The sequence below is a fragment of the Physeter macrocephalus genome, chromosome 15 (assembly GCF_002837175.3).
Source record: "Physeter macrocephalus isolate SW-GA chromosome 15, ASM283717v5, whole genome shotgun sequence".
Lineage (NCBI taxonomy): Eukaryota > Metazoa > Chordata > Mammalia > Artiodactyla > Physeteridae > Physeter > Physeter macrocephalus.
This window is the reverse complement of record NC_041228.1, coordinates 35,768,993-35,787,882: the sequence shown is the minus strand read 5'-3', so window position 1 is coordinate 35,787,882 and position 18,890 is coordinate 35,768,993. Positions and strand designations below refer to the sequence as shown.

General features: G+C 45.7%; 1 protein-coding gene across 1 annotated transcript in view; it reads right to left on the bottom strand.

Moving 5' to 3' along the window:
- Positions 1 to 18,531, bottom strand: part of SNX31 (sorting nexin 31) — a 63,363-nt gene extending 44,832 nt beyond the window's left edge. Inside the window, exons 1-4 of the mRNA XM_007104855.1 lie at positions 18,466 to 18,531; positions 18,281 to 18,355; positions 7,456 to 7,570; positions 4,374 to 4,438 (exon numbers count right to left, since the gene is read on the bottom strand). Of these exons, the coding sequence (XP_007104917.1) occupies positions 4,374 to 4,438; positions 7,456 to 7,570; positions 18,281 to 18,355; positions 18,466 to 18,531 (321 nt within the window). The remainder of the gene's footprint in view (positions 1 to 4,373; positions 4,439 to 7,455; positions 7,571 to 18,280; positions 18,356 to 18,465) is intronic.
- Positions 18,532 to 18,890: the final 359 nt, after the last annotated feature.

Below are 18,890 nucleotides of genomic sequence, written 5' to 3'. Positions count from 1 at the left end.
ATTCTGCTCTGAGGCAGAAGAATGTCTGGTAGCCACGGTGCTTACCCTGAGCTTTATTAGCCAAGAAAATCCATATTTGGACTCGCCAACCTCTAAATTTCCATCACACTTAATAATCGGCCCTAATCATTTCACTCCAAGGGACACGGAAAACATTCTTAAGAGGAAATGGGGAAACAGTCATTTCCTAGAGCCCCCAGGGCTAGGGTGAGCAACTCTTCCCAGATACCTAAATTGCCCCTAACTTCCCAAGTATACAAAAGCCATTCCAAATACCTTCTTAGTCTCCTTTTTCTCAACCATGTTGTCCACACTTTAGATTAAGAACCAGGAACATAAAAGGTCTTTAGTCTAAAGACTTTGGTTTTGCCTTTTCAGAAGTCCTTTCATCTCAGAGGCAATTGCAGGGGAAAGCACAGAGCATGGTAAGTCGGGGGGCGGGGGGGGCGGTGGCGGCTAGACACACACAACAAGGGGTACTTGGCGGGGGCTGGGGGGCTGCCACCACTCTAGAAATATCTCATGACATCAGTGGATCCAGGCTCGTTGGGCTTCCACTTATGAAGATGTGGGTCCTTGGACAAATTACTTAACCTGAAAGAGAGACACTAACAGCACCATCCTCAACAAGTTGTGAGGGATAAATGAGACACCACACAGAAAGCACTGGGTCTGGCCCAGACTGAATGCCCTGTAGAGGCAACCCCCTCTGATGACTGCAGCTTGCCTTTGGCCACCCTTGATAGAGGCTCCTCGGAAGGCTCCTACGCGGTCACATGTATTCACGTTTCTCACACCGTGTGTCCTTGCCCAGAGACAGGAAGATGTGCTTGTACTTGCTGAGCCCTGGAGAGCCACGCCCGTGAGCGTGTGATTACTTGGCAATAACCACTGGGAAACTGCAGGCCAGGCACTTAAAAAAGGCAGTGAAAATATTTAGGTGGGGTCTGTATTATACTGAGGTGGGGAAACTTCCCAGTCCCTGCTCCTTGGGCTCCTTTAACGGTCTGGCAGACCCACACCTCACCATCTTTGAAGAAGTTGAAAATGGTCCCAAGCCTGGACAACTGGGTTTTCAGAGAGGCTGTCTCTGGTGAAAATTGGGTCTGGTCAGGGAGGAGGGAAGCAGAGGTACAAAGATGCAGCGGGCAGGACTCAAGCCACATAGAAGCTGTGTTAAAGCAGTTCATCAGGAGGCACTAGGCAGGTCTGGGAGCACAACTCTGGGCCCTTCTGACACCACCTAGTGTCTGGGGAGAGATGTGCTGGCCCGCCATCTTGGCCGGAAGCAATCTCTCAGCAGGCTGGGAAGAGGAAAAAGGACTGGCGTTGGTAATAGCAGGAGGACCTCATAAGTGTTATAACATTGGCCAGATTACACTTAAGTGCCTTAAGAGCACTGGCTCACTTAATCCTCCCAACAACACTAAGAGAGGAGCCATTCTCCCCATTTTAGAGATGGGGAGACTGAGATACAAAGAGACTAAGTAAACACAAATCCAAAGTAGGGCAGCCAAAATTTGAACCTTGGCCACCTCACTTTGAGCCTGCACTCCTAACCGCTAAGCCAGTTCTGAGGCTGATTAGTCAGCAGGATGGTTGAAGATGTGATCTTGATAAGGGGAACTGTGGTTTGGGTTTCACTGCAGACATGCTGCTCTGGCCTGGGGCAAAGTGTTAGTGAGAAAGTCCTCAGAAACGGAGAGGCAAGATCCAGAAGTACGGCAGACAGCTTCCACCAGCTCAGCTCCAGCAACTCCCAACACCGTGGGTCAGCCATCAGCTGGCTCACTGAATGCACCCCTTTCAAAATTGATGGATCACCTGGGAAGAACCAGAGGCAAAAATCCCGCAAGAAAGGAGGAAAGAAACATGACCAACTAAGGGTGAAAAATATATCCCCCCGAAAAGTGATGCCACCAAGGAGATGAAAACAATGGCTGTGTTAACCAAAATAAGGCTTCTCTGAACTCAGACCTCAAAGAACAGATCAAGGTCTCAAAAAAGAGGTAAGCGAATAGACGTGAAAGGAAGCTGGCCAAGTTCACGGAAGCAACAGAAGCGGAAAAATAAAGCCATTGCAAAAGTGAAAATCTCATCAGAAGAAGCAGGAAGAGATGCTGCAAAATGCAGTGGGGGCAAAAGGTTTCTGTGCAGAGTTATACAGATAAAAAAATACTGAGAGCACTAAAATCAAATAAAACAGATGTAGAGAACAAATGTATGGACACCAAGTGGGGAAAGGTGGGGTGGGATGGATTGGGAGATTGGGATTGACATATATATACGCTAATATGTATAAAATAGATAACTAATGAGAACCTGCTGGACGGCACAGGGAACTCTACTTCAATTCGCTGTACAGTAGAAACTAACACAACATTGTAAAACAACTATATCCCAATTAAAAAGAAAGAAAGAAAGGAGGAAAGAAAAACACATTTAAAAAAACCAAAACTCCTTTAAATTATCAGGAAAAAAAGACACTCAAAACAAAGCTCCAAAACACTGCCACCCTCTGAATGATTTTTAGAAAGCATTGAAAGCGAAAACCATAATGCACACAAAGATGACAGATCCACGGCTGACTGTACCTCCATGCATTCGCAGAGAATGATTTGCAAGATGTAAACTTTGAAAAACAAGGTTCAGAAAGTGGGTAGAGTGTGTGCTCATCTGTAAAGCAAAAAAGGATATGCGTACATATGAATGCTTGCACGTGCATAGAAATGTGTAGAAGGGACGTACATTAAACTGTAAACAACAGTTGTCTCTGAGGGGGGGCCCTGGAGACCCGTGGTGGGAGCGAGGTTACTTTCATCATAGACCCTTTTGTGCTTTTGGAATGTTACCACCAGCACCGCCTCAAAAACAACCTTTCCAAAGAAAAGAAAAGTATATACATATACATATATACACACACATACCATTAAATGTATGTGAAAGTACGAGCAATTATACAATGGGAGGGGAGACTCTAGGGGCATTTCTCAGTTGGCTGGACCAGTAAGTTTGTCAACACACTTGAACAACTGAGTAAATGCAAATTTGCTCCCAGTTTTTAAACGTCTGATCAAGGTATCATTCCGCCCTGACCTAAGGAGCCAGTTCAATAATATCACGTCATTGTGCAATTTCAATCCTTTTGAAGCTCTTCCATTCAGTCAAGAATGTACACGCAGGGCTTCCCTGGTGGCGCAGTGGTTAAGAATCCGCCTGCCAATGCAGGGGACACGGGTTCGAGCCGTGGTCTGGGAAGATCCCACGTGCCGCGGAGCAACTAAGTCCATGCGCCACAACTACTGAGGCTGCGCTCTAGAGCCCGCGAGCCACAACTACTGAAGCCCGCGTGCCACAACTACTTAGCCCGCACGCCTAGAGCCCGTTCTCCACAACAAGAGAAACCACCGCATTGGGAAGCCTGTGCACCACAGCGAAGAGTAGCCCCCGCTCCCCGCAACTAGAGGAAGCCTGCACGCAGCAACGAAGACCCAACGCAGCCAAAAATTAATTAATTAATTAATTAAATCTACATATTAAAAAAAAAGAAATGTACATGCAGGCATAAAAATGTTCCTGTGTGGGCTTCCCTGGTGGCGCAGTGGTTGAGAGTCCGCCTGTCGATGCAGGGGACGCGGGCTCGTGCCCGGGTCCGGGAGGATCCCACATGCCGCGGAGCGGCTGGGCCCGTGAGCCATGGCCGCTGAGCCTGCGCGTCCGGAGCCTGCGCTCCGCAACGGGAGAGGCCGCAGCAGTGAGAGGCCCGCGTACCGCAAAAAAAAAAAAAGTTCCTGTGTGTACCACCTGAATGGGTGCTGTGCTAAACAAATGTACTTGGCCAAGTTCCAGCCTCTAGGGGACAAGAGGCCAGTTATTCTTTAGACCATCAAAGGAAAGGGAGTTGCTGTCTGTCATTCTGTTGAGACTGAATTTTCTCCATGATCCGTTTATGATAAAGTTAGGAACAGAGAATATACAAGTGATAGCTGGCATGGCTATTACTGCTGTCCTGAGGTCTTCACTGTGGCACACTTGGAAGTCCCAGCTACAAAAGTAGGGTCCCACAATTGTCATGGGGGCCCTTAATGGTAAAAGGTTCTCTTCTCCATGGCCAGTTTTGAGATGCACAATACTTAAGCTACAGGAAAAAAGGTATCTGCTTAAATAAAACGGGCAAAAGGTCAAGTGACACACTTAATTTTCCATCTAGAATCTAAACTTCCGAAGCAACAAAATAGGAACCATTTTCCTGTTACTCCAAACGAATGTATTTTATCTGAATCCAGGCTCTGTAGGGCTGATGACCAGAAAAGCACACATGGAGACATATTCTGCAGTGAAATAATGACCTTAGTCAAGAAAAGCAAGCTTACCAGCTGCACCAGTTTCAAAAAATCAACGAAGACATCACTTCTCAACATGTTTGGGTCCATGGTTACTGAAAAACAGGGACAGAGAGCCAGGTGACTGCGGGGCTGGGTTGACTGCTCTGTTAAACTGCTCTGTCCTCCAGGAAGCCCTCCAGGCCTTGCCAGTGCACCGCTGCCTCCTTGAAGGCGGTGGAGCCTGTGACTTCTCAAATTCAAGAAAATCTACAGAGCCCGCCTCCTCCAGGCAGCCTCGCAGGCAGCATGAACCCGTCACACCAATCCGGCTGACTGCTTCCAGGAATCCTACTTTATTCATGCACAGCCCTGGCCCAATATCCATCTAGCTGTCCCTACTAGAAGGATGATGAGGTTAATACGAGGTAGCAATGAGATCTAAAAACTTGGACCTAGACTCCCACTTTAGCAAGAGGCTTGGTAATTTGAAAATTTTAAATCAACCAAGAAACACTGATTGAGAGGACCTCTTTTCACGATGGGAGCTCTCAAGAGGTTACCAAAAAAAAAAAAAGCAATTATAAGGCTGTCAGATATTTAAAATTTCATTCTTCTATACTTATAAGAGCAATTTCCCCCTTAGTTTTAAAGCTCCAGATACCAATACCCAGCGCTGTGGCTGGAGCAGATGGGCCAAGACTCTCCCCTGAGGACCTCACACTCACACGTGAAGTGCTTCTCAACCGCTTCCTCACTTCTTATCTTCCTCCCCACAAGTCCTCTCCTGGACCCTGCACTTGAGCTAAACTTATCCAATTTCTAAATCTGTATTAAATGTCTTTCTTTTTGTTGCTGTTTTACTGATTTTGTCAAATAACTTCTACCAGCATTCAAAACTAGCACTGACTGAGGTCATTTGAGGTAGTGCTTCCCAAACGATGCCATGTTTTTCAAAATAAAGTAACTAAAGAGAGAGAGTGTCTCTGTAACAGGAGAAACTTTTTTTATAAAAAAAGTTATTTATAAAAGGTATTCCCTCTTTTTTAAGGGGGAAAAAGCTCTTGTCTTATTTTCTGGAATATGTGTGCCATGTATGCAAACTAATCATTATAATCATTAGCGTGGATCCTTGGGGATGGGGCAAGCTATTGAAAAAGTGTTCATCCAACTAGTATTTACTGTACAACTGTTAAGTACCAGGTACTATGCAAAGCACTTGGTATATTTTAGCTCACTTAATCTTCACAACAAAAGAAGATTATCTGAAGTAAATAGTACCTCCATTTTACAGATAAAGACACTGAAGCTCAGAGAAGGTAAGTGTATTGCCCCAGGTCACACAGCCAGTGAGGTGCAAACCTGGGACTTGACTCTAGGTCTGAATAGATCACAGCACTATGCTGCACTGTCTCCTTCCTTTACCTTCCAAGAGGATTCACGAAGCATCCTGACTACAGATAAAGGCCAGGCCTGGAGAAGTGACCCTTCAAGCAGTGTGATCATTTGTGAAAAGGCCAGCTGTTAAAAGGAGTATTTCACGAAGATATGAGAACACAAACCAAGAAGGAATGAAAATTCAAAAGATATTACATTTTGAGCTTGAAAGGGTTTATTTAACAGGTCTAAAAGAGGTATAGTCTCCACTACAAAAGATGAATGGAAAACAGATGACTTCTAGAATTTCTGTTTACTATGTTTAAAAAACATATGTGCAGCCCTGAGAAATAATGAGGTAAATCTATAATCTCCCACCTAGAATGACCTGTAAGAGTAATATTTTAAAAGGAATAAAATAGCATACAGAAGAAAAAGCTTTTTTTCTTTTGTTATGAAGGACATTAGTGGGGTAGTTGGTGAAGTTTGAATAAGGTCTCTATATTAGATAGCATTATTATATCAATGCTAATTGCCTGATTTTGATTAACTATACAGTAGTTACAGAAGAGTTGTCCTCAATCTTAGGAAATACCCATAGATGTATTTAAGGGTAAACTGGCTTGTATATGCAAAACAAGCATCTCAAAAAATTATATATATATATGCACACATTCATAATACAAACAGAGACATGGGAAAGTGAGAGAGAATGATAAAGCAAATGTAAAATGTTAACATTTGGGAAATCTGGGTAAAGAGAATACAGAAAATTTTGCATCAATTTTGCAACTTTTCTGTAAATCAGAAATCCTTTCAGAATAAAAAGTTTCAAAAACTCAGATACAGAAATGTGTATAAGGTAAGTTTCAATTTGTGTTTAACCAACAGGGATGTACCCACACATTAGAATACACATGATGGTTTCTGAGAAATACACAAGCCACTTGTAATAGTGTTTTCTTCTAGAGGCTTGGGAATCTGAGGTGGAAGGGAATGTACCTTTCATTTTATACTCTTTGGACGGGTTATATTTTTAAAACATTTTATGTCTATACCATTTCCCCCTTTTTAAACCTTTAAATATTTGAATGCCAATGTTTCTATTTCTCCCCACACCCTTCTCTTTGTGAGAGCTCAGTCCTGCTGTGCACAACACTTTTCAGCAACCCAGAAATGGGCCAAGACCTCTGTATTGCCAGCCTCACAGGGCCAGAGCAGACCTCCGAGTATCCCTGGTGCCTTAGCATGGCTCCTGGGGAAGACAGAGATGGAATAACCAACTCTGGCACTGCCAGTAAACATCTCCGCTATCTCCTGAGAGCTTTCACATAAGCAGTTCATTTTATCCCTTTGTTCAGTCTTAATCCAGAGATATTTCTTTGACTTCTACAATCAAAGCCAACACAGAGCCCCCGGGGGCAGGGGCTGCGGGGTGGTGAATCTAAACAAAGCGTTTTTAAACCACATACAAAGACCTCATATTTTATGACTCTATTTACATGAAATATCCAGAGCAGGCAAATTTATAAAGGCATAAATTAGTGTATAAAGACAGGGGCTGGTGGAGGAGAAAAACAGGGATTGACTGATAATAGGTATAAAATTTCTTTTTGGGGTGGTAAAAATGTTCTCAGATTAGATTATGGTGATGGTTGCACAATCCTGTAAATATACTAAAAACCACTGAGTATATATATAAAATGGGTGACTTTCACATCTCGATAAATCTGTTTTAAAAAATCCAAATACAAACCATTTTGCAAATACTGTTCCAGCTGGTCCCTTCTCTCATCAGCCATAGATGCGGTCACTGCGAGATAGTACTTTGGTGGAAAGGGTGGCAGGCAATTTCCAAACACCCGTCTCAGCTGAAAGATCCAGAAAACACACAGTTAAGGCAAAGCGCCTGAAATTCAGGGTTGGTGAGATACCAAAGCCTCCTCTTAGGGCAAGTCTCTCTCCAGCACTTTGTTCAAAATGAACCCTTCCTGGTGGCCAAAAGGAGGTACCTTGATTTTCTTAAGGAGCAATTTATTTCTGTATAGGTTTCTAGAACACTATTAGAAATATCATGGACTGACAACTCCAGTCTGAGTTTGGTAGATTTGGTGTACATTTTAATTTTTCATTTGTTTTTACAAAACTGCCCACCAGTCACATCATACAATATTCCTTTAATTAATTCCCCAATAGTATCTGTGATGTCAATGATGAGAGTTAGGAGTTTAATTCCCCCACCATGCCCCCCACCCAATCTGAACATAACAGCAGATGTTTACAGCTGTGCTGTCTAATTTGGTAGCCACTGACAATGCAGCTAGTCTGAACTGAGATGGGCTGTAAGTGTAAAATACACTCCAGACTGTGAAGACTTAGTACAGAGAGAAGACTCTAGGACCGAGGCAGGAAATATACAAGGTGAGTCTGGGGCATCTTGTAGCACCAGAATATAAGAAAGTGTGCAAAACAAACAAAAGTCAACAATAGGGGTATGTCAAAGAAACACAGGAGCAAACTGAAAGAGCTCCCATAGGACAAGCTGCAACAATTTGAACAGTAAAATAAAGTCTTACTGAAGTACAATCTAAAGTATAAAGTAAATATCTAGGAGTCTACATAGATATAAATTATTGAATAGGTGGAGAGTAACCATGCCGAGTCCGACCCAGTTGCTGGACTGTCACCGGTGGCTCTGCTCCACACAAAGGATATGATGGCGGCGCCTGCGCTGACGGACCTACCTCGGGGCAGTGTGACCTTTGAGGATGTGGCCGTGTACTTCTCCTGGGAGGAATGGTGTCTTCTTGATGAGGTTCAGATACACCTGTACCTTGATGTCATGGTGGAGAACTATGCACTTGTATGCATGCTGGGTAAGGCCCTCACACCCACCCCTATCCTCTGAGCTAGGTTCTGCCTTTCTTTTTTTCCCTAGGGGCTGCTGTGTCATTCTCACATCTGGAACGTCGATACTGCTTTCTTCTTCAACTGCTTGTTCATGTGCTGTGGTTACTATGGCTAGCCAGAGTGAATCCCTACTCCTTAGTGCCCTAACACCAGTAGCCCCAAAGTTGCAGCTAAGGATTCAGGCATGCAGTGTCCTAGTTCCCTGACCAGGGATTGAACCCAGGCTAAAGCAGTGAAAGCTCCGAGTCCTCACCACTGGACTGCCAGGGAATTCCCGCAGGTTCTTTTCCTGGAGTTGAGGATGAAGAGACACCTTTTGAACAGAGCGTATCTGCAGAAGGAGTGTCACAGATGAGGACCCCCAGCGCAGGTTTGTCTCCTGAGAAGACCCAGCCCTGCAGATGTGCACCCCAGTCTTGAGAGACATTTTTCACTTGGCTGAGGAGCAAGGAACAAATAGGGGGCAGAAAGCATACACATGTGGGGCATGTGGGAAACAATTCTATTTCACTGCAAACCTTCAAGAGCATCAGAAGCCGCATATTAGAGAGAATCCCGTACGATATGATATGGGGAGACCCTCATTTTGGAAGAGCTGCACAATCCACACAATAGGGAATCTACCTACCTACATGGAGATTGGGAATGACTTCGTGGCCAACATGGGACTTCAGCCACAGGCCACTAATACCAGGAAGAAATCAAACAACAGTAAGGAGTGTGAAGCTGTTTTTCACAGAGGAACAGGTCATCACAGCTGGGGAGAAGGCAAGAAAGCCTCCAGCCACACAGAAATACTTATTCAGGATGAGAGAGTCCTCACTACTGAAGGGTTTTGTGAGTTCAGAGAATGTGGGAAAGCCTTCACCCAAACATGTAACTTTATTCAGCATGAGCCAGTTCACACTGGAAAAAGGCCTTATGAATGCAGCCATTGTGGAAAATATTTTAGCCACAAATCTGGTCTCCTTGGACATCAGAGAGTTAACAGTGGAGGAAGGCTCTATGACTGCAGTGACTGTGGGAAATCCTTTAGCCTACAGAAGTACCTCAGAGCACATAGGAAAATCCAGTGGAGAAAAGCCTTATGTTTGCAAGGAATGTGCTAAATCTTTCATCCAAAAGTGCATCTTAATTGAACATCAGAGAGTTCATACTGGAGAAAAACCTTATCGATGCACCCAGTGTGGAAAATCTTTTGCCCACAAATCCAATTTGCTTGCACATCAGAGAGTTCACACTGGAGAAAAGCCTTATGAGTGCAGTGAATGTGGGAAATCTTTTGTTGCTAGGAGTAGCCTCTGGTATCATCAGAGAGTTCACAGTGGAGAAAGGCCTTATGACTGCAGTGAATGTGGGAAATGTTTTACTGGTAGCTGTAGCCTTCTTCGTCATCAGAGAGTTCACAGTGGAGAAAGGCCTTATGAGTGCAGTAAATGTGGGCAATCTTTTACTACTCGATCCTCTCTCTATGATCATCACAGAGTTCACTCTGGAGAAAGGCCTTAAGAGTGCACTGAATGCGGGAAAGCCTTTAAGCAAAGACAGCTCCTCTGCATCCATAGGAAAATCCACACTGGAGAAAAGCCTTTTGAGTGCAAGGAATGTGGCAAATCTTTCACCCAAAGGTGCCACTTGATTAAACATCAGAGAGTTCACCCTGGAGAAAAGGCCTTATGAATATCACACATATGGCTGGCAGTGACATTGGAGGAGTTTCAGGTGGTAAGAGAGTACGAAGAACCTGTGCATCTAATGGACCCTTTCTAGAGAGGAAACTGAGGCACAGAGATGATGTGTCATCTGTTTGTGATCTCCCAGAAATGGACAGGGATCTGGGCTTCAATGCCATGTTGCCTGGCTCAGGATATCGGGAATATGGTCACTTCACTCCTCCCCTGCCCCCCACCCAGGTTTGGGGACTGAAAGAACACTTTGTCCATCCTGACACTTCTGCCAGCCAATCCCCACACCAGGAGCCCTGCTCATACCCCAGCCCCGTGCTGATGGACAGGATTATCTTTTCTCTGGGAACCAATATTGATGACTTTCCTGTGACTGACTCCATTTATCTGCCCAACCAAACTAGTGCTGTGATTCAGTTATTATTATTGCCATTTATGAAAGGAGGGTTGTCCAGCTCAGAGAGGTTGAGGGACTTCCAGAAGGGCTCACTACTACCAGGCCTTTGATGAGAGTGGTTCATCTACACACTGCACCCATCTGCTGGCTTCTCTCCTGCCCCTCCGAGCAGGGCCTTCATTTGTCCTGACCATGAACTACCCACACCTGACATCTGCACCTCCACCAGGGTCTCCAGCTTCATTTTCACCAGTGCACATCTCCCGGAAACACCCTCCTGCTTATGATTTATTTATTATGATTTTGGGGGCCTCCCTGGTGGCACAGTGGTTGAGAATCCACCTGCCAATGCAGGGGACGTGGGTTCGATGCCTGGCCTGGGAAGATCCCACATGCCGCCGAGCAACTAAGCCCATGCGCCACAACTACTGAGCCTGCGCTGTAGAGCCCGCGAGCCACAGCTCCTGAAGCCCCCACACCTAGAGCCCGTGCTCCTCAACAAAGAGAGGCCACCGCAATGAGAGGCCTACGTATCGCAATGAAAAGTAGCCCCCTGCTGGCTGCAACTAGAGAAAGCCCACGCGCAGCAACAAAGACCCAACGCAGCTATAAATAAATAAATAAATAAATGTATTTTTAAAAATAAATAAATTATTGAATAAATAAACAAATTGGAGAGAATAGACAAATTTCCAAATAATGTATGTAGACACTTATCCCACAAGGAGATGGAACATCAATCCTTACTCTTTAAGTGTGGGCTGTGCATGGTTACTTCCTTCCTAAGAGCACACTGTGGAAAAGGAGGGAAAAAAGTAACTTTATATGGAGAAACCTGACAAACACTACCTCAGCCCGGTGACCAAGGTAAACATCAATAGTGTTAAGTCATGTCAATATCAAGTATCCTAGCCATGATGTGATTAGAATGGCACTTGGCCCCTGTGGTTTTCCTCTCAAAACCATAACCCCAGTCTGGTCATGTGAAAAACATTGAACAAATTCCAATAGAGGGACATTCCACAAACTACATGACCAGTGCTCCTCAAAACTGTCAAAATCATTCAAAACAAGGAAAGTCTGAGAAACTGTCACCGTCAAGAGGAGCCTAAAGAGACATGACAATTAAATGTAATGTGGGACCTGGGTGGGATCTTGGAACAGAAATAGGACATTGGGTAAACACTAAAGAAGTATGAATAAATAACATGGTATCAATACTGGTTCATTAACTGTAACCAAAGTATAATACTCATGGAAAACAACAGGGGAAACTGGGTGCAGGGTAGATGGGAACTCTCTGTACTATCTTTGCAATTTTTTTAAATAAATTTAAGATTGGGCCACAAAAATAATGTTTATTAAAAAAAGAAAAACTGATGTTCTGACTTCTCTTGAAGAATCAGAAGGTCTGGAATCACCAAGTTTACATTCGCTCAGGCTGTTCCCACCACTGCCTCTCACCTGATCCATGCATCTCATTTAAATTACCTGCCTGACCCCAGTAGCCATTTAGTTTGCCATCTTTCCTCTAAATCTAGTAGTATAAAATATTAGAGCAACGATACGTTTCTTTTAAATTCAAGGAAATTTTCCTGCTGTGACAGAGATGGTCCAAAGGCCCCCCCAGTTAGAGCACCATCCCAGGCAGGGCTGCTCAAACGACCTGGAATTTATGCACCCCATCTCTGCTAATTCCGTTAAGTAGAAGCAGGAATTTGTCCTCTTTGCATGCAATTATTTCTTGATGAACTGAGTGAGTGATCTTTAAAAGGCAATTGTCTTCCTTGGCACGTATTCATAAATGCAGCAGATGCTCCCAGATTGGTTGGAATCACAGCAGCCTTGAGCCAGTAGGGCTGCCTGGGTTACCCATCTACAGGGGAGCATCTGGAGGGGGGAGCCCTAAGGCCAAGAGCTGGGGAAAAAGTCAACAAGGATTAAGGCCCTAATACCCATCCCAGAGCAAAAACTCTCCCAGCAGGTTTTACAACATGAGCTGACTTCTCAAGGAATCTTTCCCCTCCTTTCTTGAGCACTGGTCTAAGGGGGGAGATAAACACACAATAACCTGAGCAGTTAAGTCCACCAAAAGTCAATCACCAACTCCACAAGTTCTTCAACTCTATCAAAATACAGTCTTTTCCACTGGTCTGAAACAGCACATAGTTTAGCTATTAAAAGCACTCACATACTAAGAATTACCTGGCATTAGAGTTTAGCTCCATCACTCTTTCAAAAACTGTTTCAAAAGATCAAAAGGAAAACACACCTCCTCTGTTCATTTATTATGAGGTGTTTTTGCTGGTTTGTTTGCTTTGAAAGACCATGTTCAGATAGCATATTTTTTTAATCCCAGCACAATCTCCTGTTCTAATTTCTCCAGCGTACAGTTCTACCTCTTAACATGAAGAGAACTTTACTGGCCAATTGAAAATGTCACCTCCTTCCCCATCCCATGCACTCACAGCCCCCTATTCCTATCCCACAGTGGTGACCTGGGACAAGTGGAATTACGGTCACAAATGCTGTCCTTTTCACAGTCTCTTTTTCTACGGTTGATTCATTCATCCCACCTCTCCAAGGCCCCTGGTAATAAAAATCTCAGATTCTCCAGATAAAGGGCCACAAGCTCAAAGCAATCTGGACTGTGATATCTTGTACCAAAGAACACTAGTCTTGTATATTATCCTATTTCTTCCTCAAAACAGTCCTGTGAGGTAGATGATCATCGCTGCCATTAACATTGTCATCCTCCCACCTTGACAATGAGGGCAATCTCACAACATCCTTCCACCTTGACAACAAGGTTACTTGACAATATGAGTAACCTGAAGCTCAGGCAGCTGAAGTGACTTAAACCAAGATCCTACAGCAGCAGAACTTGGACACAGTCTTTTTGCTCTTTTTTTCCTTCTCCTTGCCCTCTTTTCCTCCCATCCTCCTCCTCCATCAACTCTCTATTGGGCATCTCCTAAAGCAGGATTCTGTGCTGGATACACTATGCCTACAGCCTTCATTCATTCCTTCATTTAAGTATTTGGGTTTTTCAACTAAATAAACAGGGGAAACAAGATGTTCACACACACAAAAGGAACGCGACAAGGTCTAAACATAAAGTGGCACAGGAATCAGAGAAAGGCATCTTGTGCAATCAAGGGGGACTTCCCAGAGGAGGTGAGGCTTAAGGTGAGCCTTGAGAAAGGGCTGGTCCCTAACCCATGGGCCAGAAAGCAGGGGTCTTCCCAGAAGCGGGAAGTGAGCCAGGCAGAGGCAATAGGCTGCTTGATGAGAACAGAGGGTCTGAGTGGGGGAAAGAGGGGAGATCAGTTGAAAGAAGGGAAGAAGCGAGGCTGAGTCAGCACTCGGCAGGGAGGAAGACTGAGCCGCACCAGCAGCCCTCCTCTCCCACTGAAGGATCCTTTGCGAGCTCCCATGCCTTGTCCGCATTGCCATGTCTGGCACTGGCAGGGTGTTTTCAAAGAAGCAAGCATCCTTTCCACAGAGTCTAGCCTCACTTACACAGGATGGCCAAAATGAGCTAGTTAAAGGTTTCTTTTACAGATTTCTTTAAGCCCCCTTGAGGGAGGTGGTACAGACAAGGGCATAGATCAAACTGGTTTTATTCATCTAAAGGCACAGAAAGCAGTCAGGTCAGGCAGTTCACACAGCAGAGAGATGGGCAGCACTCAGCAGCCGAGGGAAGCCGCCAGACCTTAAAGGAGCCTCACTGGGGACAGGGCTGCCAGTGATGACTTCAGAGAGCACAGCTGACCTCTGGGAAACACAACCATCTCTCCTCAGGTCAGTCTTATAGGCATTAGCCTCCACACAGCTTGGCTGAGAGCAGCAGCGGCCACTTCACCTAGGCCACGTTCTCCTCCTTGATTGCGGAGTTCTCCAATATACAAAACAGAAATCCAATTTGTAAATCCAAAAATCACATGTGCGGGCTTCCCTGGCGGCGCAGTGGTTGAGAGTCCGCCTGCCGATGCGGGGGACGCGGGTCCGTGCCCCGGTCCGGGAAGATCCCACGTGCCGCGGAGCGGCTGGGCCCGTGAGCCATGGCCGCTGCGCCTGCGCGTCCGGAGTCTGTGCTCCGCAACGGGAGAGGCCACAACAGTGAGAGGCCCGCGTACCGCAAAAACAACAACAACAAAAAAAAACCCCCCAAAACAAAAAAACAATAATCATACGTGCTAAAGTGAAAGTCTTCACTTAATTTAACATAGTGCTTGGTATTTAATAGGTACTTAGTAAATATTCTTAAGTAAATGAGTTAATAAGTTAATTCTATTAAGATGAAATTTGTTCTATTGTGATGCAGAACTTCCCAAAAAATCAATTGGAAATGAACGTATGCTCACCAAACATACACATAACACACACACACACACACACACACACACACATAAACACAGATGGGGCCTTTATACTGTTGCCCTTTTTTATAGTGCTTTGTATTCAATCAGATTAAGAATTCTGAGCCATTTCACATCTTCCATGGAATAGGAAGAATAAAAACTAGCTGAGAAGTGGCTGGGAGAAGTCACCCAACCCTTCAGTCTCAGACTTAGGGCTGCCAGATAAAATAGAGGATGACCAGTTAAAAGTACCCCAAATACTGCATGGGACATACTTACACTAAAAAAGTGTTCTCTGTTTACCTGAAATTCACATTTAACTGGGGATCCTGTATTTTTATTTGCTAAATCTAGCAACCTTACTTGGACTCTTCACCTTGCAATACCAACCTTACAGGGGCTTCCTGGGCAGGTGGAACAAAATCCTGTGCCTGGAACCCTAATGACAGAAATCAGATGTTGTCTGGGGCTAGAGGTGGAGGGAGGGGACCAAGGGCAAGGGCACAAGGGAACATTATGCGTGGGGAAACTGTTCTCTGTCTTGATTATGGTGGTGGTAATTGTATACATTTACCAAAATTCATCACACAATACATAAACTTGGGGAATTTTATTATGTTATGTCTAACAGGATGGTAGTTTAGGATGCAATTGTTTTTCTGATGCAATTTATTTTGTCAACTCTGATAAGGAACCACAAAATGCAATGGGTTAGAGCAGGTTCTAGAGATCAAATCCTGGCTCCACCACTTATCAGCAGTATGACCTTGGGCAAGTTGTACCTCAGTTTCCTCATCTGTTAAAAGGGGCTAATTATAATCCTAACTCATAAGACTGCTGTAAAACTTAAACACGATATGACATGGAAAGCTCTTGGCACCAACCTCAGCACGGAGTAACTGATGTTAGTTATTGTTTTAAATTAACAATAATACCAATAGCCACCTCCTAAGATCTAAATAGTTTCTTTAAAATGAAGTTGTTCCTACAGAAAAGGGAAGCAATGACACGTGTAAGGTAGTTAGAAACTGGAAAAAGAAATCCCCACTTTAGAATTTTGAAAAACCTGGGACAGATATGAAGTATTCATTAATATCTCTTGTATACTTCACAGAGGGCACTGGGCTGTGGCAATTCCACATGTAAAAGTCCACTGCAGGGACTCCCCTGGTGGTCCAGTGGTAAAGAATCTGCCTTCCAATGCGGGGGACGAGAGTTTGATCCCTGGTTGGGGAACTAAGATCCCACATGCCGCAGGGCAACTAAGCCCACACGCCACAACTAATGAGCTCGCGTGCCTCAACTAGAGGGCCTGCATGCTGCAAACTACAGAGTCCACGCACTCTGGAGCCTGCGTGCCACAACTAGAGAGAGAAAACCCACACACCACAACTAGAGAGAAGCCTGCACGCCACAACGAAGATCCCACGTGCTGCAACTAAGACGTGACACAGCCAAAAAAAATAAAGAAAAACAACAAAAAAAGTCCACTGCAGTGAATAACAGATGGTTTCTTGTTCATGGCTTCCAAAATAGAGGGTCAAAAGAATTGGCTTTATACCTCCACTTCTGGACCCTCCAAGATTGGATAGGTCCGAATTTTCCTGAAAACAAGCATTTTCCTGTGTCTGTTGGCCAATAAGGACCAGATTCAGGAATTCTCCAAGCATCTGAGTCAGTAAACGTTTACTGAGCACGTAAACTATGTGCCACGCTCTGTGAGAAACTGGACCCTAATCTTCATAAGTGCCCTGTGAAGTTGACATCCATAACCAATTACCTGCTTATTTCTGAAAGGGAAGTTTAAGATCAGAGAAGAGGTGAAGTGTCCAGCCAGGAAGTGGTCAGTCAATTCCACGCCCTCCCTGCTTCTCCCGGCCGTCTCCTGCTTTTCCCCTGTGACAGTCACCTCCCTGATCACACCTCACACACAGCAAGACAGATGAGGGCGGGATATGACCCTCAAATTCCTCCTCCAAATGCCTAAATGACCTGTACTTTCTCTTCCTTAGAGATCCGCATCTGCCTTCCTCTGCAGTCCTCCCAACTCCCCAGACATGTTTCGGTCACAAGTAGCTTGTCATCCTTCAGGAGTCTGAATCCATGCCCTTTTTATTCAGCCATTGACAATCATTCCTGAGGACCTACCAGGTCACAGGCACTGTGTTAGGTGCTACCGATTCAAAGACAGGCACAAAAATTAACTAACGACCACATTACACCTGTTTTTGTTGACGCCAAAGAAACTTTGTCATACCTTGAAAATGGACTTTTCCAATGCACTATGATGTGCGAGCAAGAAGGCTCACTGCAATGTTCTTAATAGCAGAATAATGGAACTGAGCTGTCTATCAACAGAAAATGGTCTTAAAGGAAACGTGATGTATCTACTCACTAGAAACCAGGATTGTCTGAAAGGACTCTCCCCAAAATGTTAATAGCTGCTGCCTAGGCAAGCATCTTTCTTTCCTTCCTCTCTTCCTTCCTCCCTCCTGCTCTCTCTCTTTCTTCCTTCCTTTCTTTCTCTCTCTCCTCTCTCTCTCTCTTTCTTTCAACTTTAGGTATGTGCTCTTTATAATCAGTACACAAAATCTTAAAAAAAAAAAAAAACGCATTAGGGCAGGCTAATAAATCAGTCTACCTCCGGGAAGAAAATGCCGTCAGGACTTGTGAGAAGCTAGAGTGAGAAATGGCCTTCTGACTTGATAAGTCGTCTGTTTCCTGGGTTTCCAGACCGCCTGTGTTTGAAGCCTATGGATACCCTCGTTTGAAAGCAAAAATAAAGACACACCTTTTTAAAGAGGGGGAAATTAAACTCTGGGAGAAAGGAGATTAAATACCCATGTACAAGATTCCTAAGACTACACCTCGATCTAGACTTGGTTTGCTCATTTTGAACAGGGATATTGTCCTGGAGGAGCAGCTGGCACTGAGATGGAGCCCGGGTGGGGCTGGTGGGGATCACCGGGCTGGAACGGGTTGGGATAATTGCCGGCGCCCTTAGTCCCTCAGTTCACAGCTATAGGTGATTAGGAGCGATATCATGGATTCATTGAGCTGTATGCCAAGCAATTCACAATTAATTGTTACCACGACCAGGATTAGGAGCCTGAAGCCCTCAAGAGGTGCAGTGTCCTGCCAGAGTCAAGCACCCAGAGCCCCTGGGCGCACTTTTCCTCACCTGCCTCAGGTGGGTGGGCTGGTACCCGCCTCGGATACACTCACCTGTTCGTTCCAGCGATGCAGCTGGCTGTAGCGCACCTTGCAGAACAGGAACCCGTCCAGGTACACGGAGTACAGCTGCAAACAGAGTCATCACGTCCGGATTAGCCGGGCGAGGTGAGCTCCCACCCCCGCCTTGTCACCGGCCTCCTCCTCCCTGCCCAGTCGGACCCCGACCCCCGGCGCACCACGTAGCGGCCCCCCAGCGCGTCGGGCCGCTGCTGGGACACTGGGATGCAGAAATGCATCTTCATGGCTTGGGCGGAGGTCCCGGAACAGCGCTGGGAACCCGACCCGTGGCAGCGGCGGCGGCGCGGTTAGCGAATCCGGACTCCGCGATCGGCGGGGGTAGCCGGACCTGCGGCGGCGGCGGCGCGGTCCTCTGCTCTGAGCCCCGCGTAGGTGGGTGCAGTGGGCTGGCCCCGCGGTCCGGGGCGGGGCCGATCTCCCGCTGACCCCTCGCCTCTAGTGTCCGCAGGTGGGGCCGGCCTCCCGGTCGCCGCCCCGCTCCGGCTGCGCCACTCGGGTCCCGGGGAGGGAGGGAGGCGGAGCGCGTCCACGGCCAAGGGCCCGGGCCCCGTGCACAGACCGCAGGCAGGCCTGCGCCCCGGGC